Source organism: Oryzias melastigma, linkage group LG10 (genome assembly GCF_002922805.2).
Source record: "Oryzias melastigma strain HK-1 linkage group LG10, ASM292280v2, whole genome shotgun sequence".
In the NCBI taxonomy this organism is placed as follows: Eukaryota; Metazoa; Chordata; class Actinopteri; order Beloniformes; family Adrianichthyidae; genus Oryzias; species Oryzias melastigma.
Window position 1 is genome coordinate 13,140,174 of NC_050521.1, and position 11,403 is coordinate 13,151,576.

Below are 11,403 nucleotides of genomic sequence, written 5' to 3' on the forward strand. Positions count from 1 at the left end.
CTTGAAAGATTAAAAAAAACATGCAAATGTTAAACAGGGAGTTCACACCAATATAAGTGGTTAAGCTAGGGACTTTCAGGACCTTCATTGCAAAGTAATTATAATGTTTATTTTGTGCTAAGAATCAACTTAATGCAGCCCCAGGCCAAGCTGGATATAATCAGATCAACTTTGATGAATTTATTTCTGTTTCTATGAAGTTAGCCTGATTCAGAGCAGATCAACATCCAGGGAAAATTTGTTCTTGTGCTTTTTTTTTTTAAACAGTGGAAAAGGATATTTTTGGCAAAGCTGTTATTTGATTACAGGTGTATGAAATGATCAAATTTGGCAATTTTTTTTAATAGAAAAACGGCATGTGAACATTAAACAACCACTATTTTCCTTCCAGTTTTACAGCAATAAAACAAAAAGTTTGTCAATATTCCTTCAAATAATTATAAGGACACTACAACCTGCTCGGTTTTACATGGGTTCTTAACATTATTCAATTCAAATAATATGAATAAATACAGTACATGAATTTAGCATTCAGTGGTACAATAAAAAAATAAAAAAAAAACACACGTGACTATTTGCATCAAGCAACAAAACTATGGATATAAAACTCACACTATCAATTTAAAAACTCAGTCAGAAGCATCACAGCCTTCATAATTTTCCTCCATCCCACAGTCAGCAAACTTCATGTTTTGACAACAAATTGAATTGATAGGCTTCACTAGATCTTCAATGACACCGAGTATTTATATCCACTGACAACTCTTTTGTGTAAAACTCTAGTCAAACTGAATGTGGTTTGAGGACAGCTGGTGCTGATGAGCATACCAACTTCAACCATCTTCACCGGGCTTGACTTAACTGGTCCTTGTTATTCTGACCTGGCAAACATGCTAGAGAATAAGTCAGAGTCAGCTGATTAGACACTAAGATTTAACTTATCCTGGATTTCTTCACCCTGTTCCTATGCAACACTCCTCTGTATAGAAACAGGTCAAACCACAATTTCACATGGAATCTATACAAATGAGTATCCTTCCTCCTAAAGTTGGCACAATACAAAAACCAGACACACCTGTTTGTCTCCGATCCGCCTGAACTGAATAAATTTATTAGAAAGAGAGTGACTCTGGGGGAAGTTTTATGCACGTTGAGAGGAACGGGAAATATTTACAAAGGAGGATCAGAGACAGCTTCCAGGAACTCCGCCTGTTTCCAACAAACTTTAAAAAATAGGACAGGAACAACACAACACTGAGGTTAGAGTGTAAACACATCAAGTCTGTGTTTTAGGATCCTCATTTTAGTAACAATAACGGGACTTTAACTTTTAATGGATTCCATTTTTTAGAATTCAATCTAACTTTAGCTGATTTCTGCATTTGGAGCAGGAGCTGATGTCACTGACTGTTCATAATGAGTGACGCACTCTGAAGTCCAGGTGTAACAGGGGTGTGTGTGCAGTGGTCAAAGTCGAAGCATGGAAAAATGCAGGCGTCACAGCTGTCGACTTCCCTTCTCTTAGATCAACCCACCCTGTAGTCTCTGCGTGGAAGTGAACAAGCAAAATAGGCTGATAACTTACAAAGCACTAACGCAGCTTTTGTATTTGACTTTCAAACTGAAAAATAAATATACATTTTAAAAATGTAAACGACTAAAAAGAACAAACATTGACTAGAAAAAATACTTTTGATCAGCTTAGCATAATTGGAAGTAGTAAATAAATCTATTTATTCCCAAGATGATCAATGGAATGACCCAAAAAGTAAAATTTTTAAAGTAACTACTTCTGCCTTAAAGACCTGATAAAAACATATTTTTTGACATGTTCAAAAAAAAATGGCAGAATCTTAATTAAAAGACAACTGGGAATGCCTTTACGATACTTTAAGATGATCGGATTAAAAAAAAAATGTTTTAAATGTAGCAAATGTTCTGAGGTTCATCTACTGAAACTCTTTTGTATTCGTCTTTCTCGCTTTTCCAAATATAATTTGTAAACATTGTTTCCCATGTTTTACTTTTAGCTTCTGGCTTTATATTCCAAAATATATTCCTAAACACATGCTGAAACGTGCCAACTTTTGAGTACTGCTTTACACATTGTGTCGCCTCACGTGGGATTTCTGCAGCAGTGAGATAAGGGCAAGCACTCACTTCCTACCACTGCGCCTCATTCAGCAGAAACAGAGGAAAAGGACCAACATGTGTAATACGCCAAGCATCCAGTCACCACTCACTCACACAAGACTAAATTTATACAATAAAAGTTCAGGCCATCAGAAGAAACTTGTTCAGATTCACAGCACTCCATATCAGTCTACTAAGCAACAACAGAGCTTGGAAGAGTGTTAGTGATGAGCTAAAAATTAGGGAACTGTGCCCTCCGACCACATAAAAACTCTTCAAACCCTTTCTACATTAAAAAAAAAACCTCCTGGCTTTTGATTTAAAACTCCATAAGCTAAAGAAAGTGCAGGCAGCATAAATAGAGCAGCAAATTAAACTTCATGTGAACATAATGACTATTCTCACTCTAAATTCTTTGCAATCACCCAAATCTCACGTAAACTGGACAACTGCAAACACTCACTTTACATGTCTGGCAGATGTTCGCTGGTTCATGTTATGTAAAATACCACAAGTCTGCAAACAAAGTACCCAATGACGCGTTGCATAATTTGTTCGCATCCACGAAGCTACGCAGCTAGAGATCAAACTTAGTGATCTTGTTCAACAAAACTTGTCGTCAAAACGGCAGCACTTCCTGCTCCTCAAATGGACAGTTCGCATCCAAGCCAAATATTTACATTCAGGATTGTTTTGCTCTTTGCCATCTAGATTGCTTTGACCTACATTGAAGAGTGATATCAGTTTAAAACCCGTTTGACCTCATTGAATCAAATGGAGGTGATGGTCAGATCTCTGGAACTTTGAAGACTTTCTCCGGGATTAAAGACCTCCAAAATGACCTTCAATGCTGCACAAAGCCCATTCTTTCAACATCTTGATAGACTTTTAGATCAGAAGCTAAGCCCACAGACAAGTACAACAAACAGATGCAGACGAATACTGCCAGGATCGAAATAGTGGATAGACCCTTGCAATACGCTCCCCATACGCTCTAATCAACATGTTTTACGTTTCATCAAAAAAAAAAATATATATATCACGTTACAACAAGTTAGATTTAAATGTTGAACACGTGAGATCTACAAACCTCAGTCCTACAGTCAGACAGGTGAAGAGAAGCACTGAATCAAAATTCACCTTCTGATCATGTGACATACTGCAGTAATGGGGCCTATACTAGCAACAAATTACATTCTGTAGGATTTGACCCTAAATTAGTGTTCAAAATGTAAAACTTTTGCAAAAGAATTCAACCTTTAGTGATTCTAGAGCATTAAGTTTACACAGTCGTGCCGTCACTTGACTTATGTGGAAAGTACATGCTTTTTTTTTTACCTTCTTTGGAAGCCTTCCTTTCTAAGAAAATGAAATAGGTCAAACGTTGAACTGGGTAGAAGAAGATTTATGGATGCTCTAAAGTAACAGCTTTGCAAATTCTGGCCTGACACAGCTCCTAAAAGTCTTGTAAACACATAAAAACTGTTTCCATTTGCCTTATACTCAAGAAAATTGTTCTCCCTTTCCAAAAACGTCAAACAGTCTACACAGCCTTATATCACAGTACTCCATAGGACAAATATTCACTTAACCCTGAACTTTCTGAGTCCTCTTCTAACATGTTTCTTGTTGGACTTTTTTGTGATGGAGGACTTATTTAAAAAAAACAAGCTCATATTGCATTTCTGAGTATTCTTTAATCAAATTGTTGTTAATCAGAAACAGAGGCAAAACGGCTGTTTGAAAAAGATCTTATTTGTGATGTAAAAAATATGCTGGTGAGCTCCGCAACGGAGAATCTGATCAGATTGAGACTTTAAAATCTTTTTAAAGATATTTTTGTGTTTGATACTAATCAGAGCTTTCTTCTCTGCAGTCAAATTTTGGTTTAGCACATGCATGAAGGAGCACGAGGCGGCCATCTTTAGAGGAACCAGGTGGTGGTAATGCCTCAGACTGAGAGGTTCACAAAAGGCTTAAAACATCCTGCAAGTGGAAGACAGCAGAGGAAGCAGAACTAAAAACACAAAGAAACAAAACCTCTAACATCTGAATAAAACACACAATACAATAGGTGCACAATGTTAATTCTTGTCCTTACACTCATTTATACTACTTTGTATATGACTCATTTATATAAGAAACCATGTAGATCAAACAGGAGCCCTTTCAGAATGCTTGTCAAGTATAAACTAAGCATTTACTGGCAGCTAATAATTACAAGTTGGGAGGGGAAAAAAGGTTGCTTTGCTGGAAAAGTTCTTTGTGGTTATAGTCTATATACATAAGGTTTCACTGGGATCTTTATCTGTGATAATGTCTAGCATCCGGCGCATGTCAGTCCCTTTCTTGAGGTCTTTTATGTTTGTTGTTCCTATGAAAACAAAAGGTCATCCTTTCTCAAAAACTTGATAAGTTAAGCATTCTGGGATTGTGTTTTGCAAAAGGACCTAAGTTCCTTTGTAGCTTTTTTTTTTTTTTTTAATTAAATCTGTAATAAATTAAAACAAATGAAGGGAAAGGGAGAAGGGCTAGGGAGACGGGAAGAATTTGGATTGGGCCTTAGTTTTTAACCTAGTTAAACTGTGCTCCATAAAAAAACTACATATTTTATATTAGAAGCTGTGAAACTTAAAGTACTGCAACAAAATACAGATTAAATTATAACTTCAAGCAATTTTCATTAGTTGCATAATTTTACTGGATGTACAGACAAATGAATTACTTTCAAATAAATACAGCAGTAAAACCTTAACCGAACTTCAGATTTAAACCTACATGAGAAAAGAATTTATTCAGTAGGGATTTATGTTATTGGAAAGCTGATGTGGGAATTAGAAGCTACAGATGTCACAGAAGAAGAAAGGTCAGTGCTCTTCCAGCTCCACCGTTCACTGTGACCTAAGGGTTGAAGCAGCGGTGCAGGGCACATAACTAGTGTGCACACAACTGAAAAAGATCTGGTTCCAGCTGAAAGTATATGAAAGTGAGACAAAGAAAACAAGAACTTATTTATTTCTTTAAATGAGAAACCACATATATGCATTACTTCCCTACAATTTGAATCCCCTCAGTTCTCTGGGATGACTCCTAAAACCATCATGCTGAATTTCAGTGGTGTAGGAAGCATCAGGTGATGTGGTCATGCTTGTATAGCTGCTTGAGTCAACACTTAAGACACATATACAGATTAGAACACCGCCAGAAAGTTAAACATTAGAGAGGAAACTCGAGGAGGAAAATAAAAACCGGTGAAAGGTGAGTATGGAGGAGGAAAGATAGGCTGAAGAACACTGAAGAAAAGGAGCTTTAACGACAAACGGCGACAGTTTCACATCAACAAAAACCTGCTGATAACTTCCCATCAAATGAAAGGCCTACTATAGTTCCTGTCCACACTTCCTCCACAGCAAATGTGCCATCTGAGGTGGATAGTGGAGGAGGTGAGTGTTTATGTGTGGAGAGGGGTGTGTGTTTTTTTATAGTCAATGGTGTGGTTGCAGCTCAGCAAGTTTAAACACCGCAAACATTAAAGCTAGCTCAAGTAGCTTATAGCACCCCCCCAGAAGAGGATACAAGTCATCAGCCCTGTTTGAACGCACTTTTACAAAGTATTTGGAAAGTCAGACATTTTATTTTTTATGTCTTAGGTTTAAATAGATGCATTCAATTATCTTCAACTACCCATAATGCCTCACAAGCCAGAACACTTGCTTAAAGTCCTTTCTTGAAAAATGGAGATTATGTGCTCATTTTGCAACTTCCTACTTTGATCAGAATGATAGGTTATGAACATTTTGTTCTATCAATTGTAGGAGATCAAAAAAAAACCTGCTTTTTACTTGCTTTCCTGTAAAATTGATCAAAACCAACAGCAAGACCTTTATAGTCATTGATTAAATAAATATATTCAAACCCCAAAACTTTATTTGTCACACTGAGAGAATACAAAACACAAATATATACATAAAGTATTATAGTATATCTACATTGGTAAATTTTAATTTATTTATATTTATTACTTTGAAACTAAAGTCTGTAGTGCCTACTAAGACACCAGCCATTGTGATGATAAAGAGCATTAACAGTTTCATCAAATTAAAATCGTAATTTGATGTTTATCCGTCTTAAAATGGTTAAACTTCGTACTAGTGTTTTGTGGCACAATTGAAGTTTATCGTAACGTTATTATTTGAGTAGAGTACACATTTTCAGGGACTTTCTTTAGACAAAAAAAAGCTCTTTTCTGAACATTACTCACCGCCTTAAGCTGCTCCAATCGGTCCTTCATTCTCCAGGCGCTAAATTTGACCCTTTTTGACAAAAAGAAATCAAACGAAAAAATAATAATACCCAAAGAACTTTAACCAGATTCCTCAGCCAGCTGGCAAGCTAGCTGTGAAACCAAAGACCACCGCCAGGAAAGGAAAAAAAAACTCGGGGAAAAAAAACCCCTGAAGTCTGTCAGTTTCTTTGGAAAGACTACTTTCTCACAAAAACAAGAGTCTGTCCGTCGTTTTCCCATTCAATATGGCTGCTGGGTTTAAAGCCAGTCTTTTTTCTTGCTAAATCTCCTTTCCCGGGGGATTAAAACAACAGTTGTGTAGAGCTGCATAATCTGTATCTCCGCTGACCACCAGTAATCATTCTGAAATGCACTTTTGTAGCTCACGCATGCGCACCAAAGTCCGCGTTCTCTCGGATGTAGCCACGCCCTTTGAGCCACCTGCACAGCTGATGCGTTCAGGCGTCATTGGAATATTTCATTAGAGGTAAAGGTACTGTCAATTTCCAACCCATGTGCCCAGCTTTATTTTTTTTTGTTTGTTTTAAACTACTAAAGAGCAGAATGGAAGAAATTCAGAGGATTTTTTTTACACAAAAATAACTAAATCTCACTTGCTTAAAAAAAAAGCCGAAAAACGTTTTTAAAGGCTCTGCAACTATGAGTGTACCAGTGAATACAATGCAATCCTCCTTTTGTGGTACACTGCTTTACTGTATAAGGATCTTATGCTGTTTGATGGTATACATACTGAAGTGTTAAAAAATAAAATATGGGCATTTACATTTTGACTTTAATTCATATAAATATATGATAAATCATGGAACTGTTAGAGGAGGGATTAAAAATAGGAGGCTATGTCCAACGTGAACCATATGTATTTTATTTAACACTTTAGGCAAGTTTTAGGCCGTTGCAATTACATGAACACAGTTGCCACCTAGTGCTCAAAATGTTAATAGCTTAAGAGCACAAGTTCCAGCAAGCAGGCTTTCAGTAGTATACCCATAAATTACAAAAATTGAACACATTTGACTGGAAAGTGTGACAGTCCATTGATTTTTACTGTGGTAAAATGTTGCTTAAATTCTTTCAGAAAATAATTTTTGTTTCAATGTCAGGGAGTATATATAAACATCCATCCTCAGAATCCCTCTTAACATCAGGGCTTCTGGCAATGTCTTGCTGTATTTAAAATAAGTTTTCACTTTTAGAGCCCATTTGTAGTGATTCATCCAAAGAAATTCTTTAAGCAAATAGTATCTCCAAGTCTATGCTTACTCCTACAAGAAAAATAGAACTGATGAGCCATTAAGTTTAACCTTTTTCAGCAATCTTAGAAAACTTTATGAAATGGTTTTACCTGAAGACAAATCTGATGGCTCTTGTAAACAACTAGCATTTTAGATCTCTTCCCATTTCATACATGTACCACTTAGAAAGCATAAACCTATAAACAAAGAAAAGTCACGTCAGTGTTTTAATGACAATATTTTTATTCAAAGTTTATTCCCCTTAGTGCTCCCAGTACAACGTACAACAGCATTATGTGAGTTGGATATATGCAGTGGAGAGTGCTTGATGAAAAGTAGCACGTTGCCATGCCAACAACAATACTGGGATGGGCTTGTCCTACAATGAAATTAGAACCACAACTTTTGCACAAAGTTTTTTTCTTTAAGTTTTAAAACGAAAAATTTTCAAAAATAAAAAAAAAATCTGAAAAGGGATTTTACAGTAAAGGGGCAAAACAACTTCCTGTCCACAGTCAGAGAGAGAGAAGGGTAAAAGGAAAGGGTTAAGGAAAGCAGTTCCCAGGTTAGAGGTCATCTTCTTCATCTGGGAGTGCTGTCTGTGATGCGACCTGAAAACAAAAAAAAAAGTTTAAGCACCTCAACAGGAAAAGAGAAGTAGACCGAGTATATTTTCCTTCATTCTCATTGTGTCATTGTTTCCTTAATTCATGCACATTTGGATCAAAATACTAAACAGAAGAAAAACTTTGTAGCACTCACTTGAAGTTCTTCCTCATATTTAGCGGCAAGGTTGGGGTCCATAAGGACCTCTGGGGGAGCGAGGGCAGGCATTGCCACAAACTCCAGATTTGGATCACCGATCAACTTCCTTGCTAACCACAGGAAGGGCTTCTCAAAGTTGTAGTTACTCTTGGCAGAAATGTCATAGTACTAGAAAAGGGTAACAAATAGAACAAATACAAGTGAGTCTATTTAATTCAACACAAAAGACACTGAATATCTAAAAAAATAGATGTGATTTTACCTGCAAGTTCTTCTTGCGGTGAAACACGATGCTCTTGGCTTTGACTTTCCTGTCTTTGATGTCTACCTTGTTGCCGCAAAGCACGATGGGAATGTTCTCACAGACACGGACCAAGTCGCGATGCCAGTTGGGTACGTTCTTGTAGGTGACCCGAGATGTGACATCAAACATGATGATAGCACACTGAGCTGTGGATAGGACAGGCATGCATCAACTTATATATTCAGAAGTTTCAATCAAACAAGTAAAGAAAATAAACAGCTCACCTTGAATATAGTAGCCATCTCTCAGACCTCCAAATTTCTCTTGACCAGCTGTGTCCCACACATTGTACTTGATGGGTCCTCTGTTGGTGTGGAACATCAGTGGGTGGACTTCTACTCCAAGAGTAGCTATAATAGAAAAGAAATTGTGTAGAAGTAGTATCAAAATAAATGTCAAAAAATATTTTTAAATATAGAAGAAAAAAAAACTATTGCTTTAAGCGTGGCTCAAGTACGAGTTTCTGATCAAATTAAATACCCAATTTAAAGTTATATATATTGCTTTTGGGCAAATATTAATATTTTCAAATTAGAAGTTTGTTTTATGACTGCATCCTTTAATTGTTACAGAAGTGGAAAGCAAAACTGCATCACTGAATGCAGCATCACAAGTAACCTAAATATCTGTATCATTTACAATTAAATATTGTATTTTTAAATTTAGTTTCAACATTTTTTAACATAAAAACTCTTTGGAAGCTTGTACATGCTTGAGTTTGTTTAGCAATATATCTACATAGATTTTTTTTTTAAACAGTTTCTCTTGTAATTACTGTGGAATATACTCACCTACATACTTCTTTTCAAACTCTCCTGTAATGTGTCTCTTCACAAAAGTCGTTTTTCCTGTGCCTCCATCTCCAACCAGCACCAACTGTTCAAGAGATTCTACATTTAGCATTTGCTAATACAAATGAACATCAGCTACAGCACTAACTAGCATTTACTATGACATAACTTACCTTGAAGACCGCCACTGGTACAGACTGCCCCATTGAATCAGCCATGGCTGCGACTTTTCTGAGTTAAAACAAGGCGGGATGAATTGGTTAGCACGTTAGCGGTCTGCTTGGATTAGCATTGGTCACATTTGACGATTTAAAATAAACAAATAGCTACAAACGTGATTATTTGCTGAATTTACAGTGTGTTAGTTTAGGAACCGGCCCGTTACACGCCTATAACTTCTAGCATGTTCTATACACACCAGTGCAGCAATGCGCTAGATTTTTTTTTTCATACGCTTTCCTCGAATAAGGCAACAAAAACCAATAGAAGAAATACGGCACTATTTAAAGAAAAATAAATGTAAAATAAAGCCCCAACATTAACATTGATGGTTACCAACTAGCTTGAATGCTAACAGCTACTAGCGTTAGTTTAGTGCGCCATATGACGCGAGAGCGCACTTTTTCTTGTTCGGCTAGAACAATTGGTCTCGGTGAGCCATTAACGTGTTCCACTTTGTAAACTAGTTCCAATCCGAAATAAGGCACGTTTTATATTCAAGTCATTTTAAGAATTCTAACATCAGTTCCACTGGCACAATTTAACGAATTTGAACTAACACAAAAAGCCAAATTAGTAATAACTGCTAGCAAACGCAAATGTTAGCTTAGCATGGAAGGCAATTCTTTTCAACGGGCCAACTGCTAGCTTAGCTAGCAGTTAGCACACACACACATACAAAAAGAAACACGAATAGCTTCATTGGTTTATCAGAGCACACACTACCATATCTACACATACGCGTGAATCCCAATCCTACCTCAAAGTATGTTGTTTTACTAAACTTTCTCAACGAGTACAAACTTGAAAATTGGGATGGCCTGCAGCAGCAGGCGATCACAGACTCACCGGTGTAACTGCAGCGAGAGGAAAGACTAAATGGCCGCGTTCGCGGGAGATTCAGCGTGGACTATGAGTCAGTTTCCGCCCTGGTCACGTGACTCCCCAAACGATTTCAAAAACCCAGCACGTTGTTTACAGAGCAGTTCCCTTTCACCCATAGAATGTAAAAATAATTTTATATACAGTCTATGCTTTCACCCCACATTTCTAAAGTAAATATCTATTTTTCTTTTTTTATATTTTCCCCCATAACATAAAATTACATGAAAAATATGAAAGATGACTGATGAAAAAACATGCTGATTTTTATTTAATGTAGCCTTCTTTAAGAGGAAAAAATATCCATCTTACAAAACTTTTGCAACAAAACGTGCAGGGAGTAGGAATTAGACAGATACATGCAAAATATACATTTTTAAGTGTGGGTTCAGAATAAGGTTTGTTTTTTATTTATTTATACCTAATTTAGATATTATCAACAAACCCCTTAAAAATAGACAATAATTTTACAAATCATTTTTGAAAACATTCTAGTTCTTTTTTGCCATTAATACATCTTTTAATTTTATTTCAAGACATCAAAGCAATGCAAACAAACAAATGCATTACCTTTTCCAAAGTGCTTAATTTTAGTTCCAAGCATAAGAAATAAGAGTATTTCACATTTTTAATTGCTACACAATCAAAATATTTTCAAACTTTGTATTATAAGCTCAATATATATATACTGTGCAAAATTAATATTGAGTTTACCTTAACTCCTCTATACAATACAGCAAATAATTTGTATAACTTGTGCATTTTTACGAT

General features: G+C 36.2%; 2 protein-coding genes across 6 annotated transcripts in view; both read right to left on the bottom strand.

Moving 5' to 3' along the window:
• The window catches only part of stx3a (syntaxin 3A), a 20,660-nt gene extending 13,680 nt beyond the window's left edge, over positions 1–6,980 (bottom strand). For 2 of the 4 annotated variants that reach the window (XM_024283714.2, XM_036213930.1), the window contains exon 1: positions 6,395–6,980. In XM_024283714.2, the coding sequence (XP_024139482.1) occupies positions 6,395–6,424 (30 nt within the window). In that variant the 5' untranslated portion in view covers positions 6,425–6,980. The remainder of the gene's footprint in view (positions 1–6,394) is intronic. The other 2 variants (XM_024283712.2, XM_024283713.2) reach the window with 2 other exon arrangements.
• A 912-nt stretch (positions 6,981–7,892) lies between these two features.
• On the bottom strand, positions 7,893–10,753 carry ran (RAN, member RAS oncogene family). 2 transcript variants are annotated; one of them, XM_024283813.2, is made up of 7 exons: positions 10,600–10,753; positions 9,705–9,762; positions 9,532–9,616; positions 8,965–9,090; positions 8,699–8,886; positions 8,434–8,604; positions 7,893–8,282 (listed from the first exon to the last, which is right to left on the bottom strand). In XM_024283813.2, exons 2-7 carry the CDS (start codon positions 9,747–9,749, stop codon positions 8,238–8,240), a joined length of 660 nt encoding a protein of 219 aa, XP_024139581.1. In that variant the 5' UTR covers positions 9,750–9,762; positions 10,600–10,753; the 3' UTR covers positions 7,893–8,237. The 2 variants fall into 2 exon arrangements, with proteins under 2 accessions (XP_024139581.1, XP_024139582.1); XM_024283814.2 differs by having other exon boundaries at positions 10,511–10,650.
• Between the last annotated feature and the right edge of the window lie 650 nt (positions 10,754–11,403).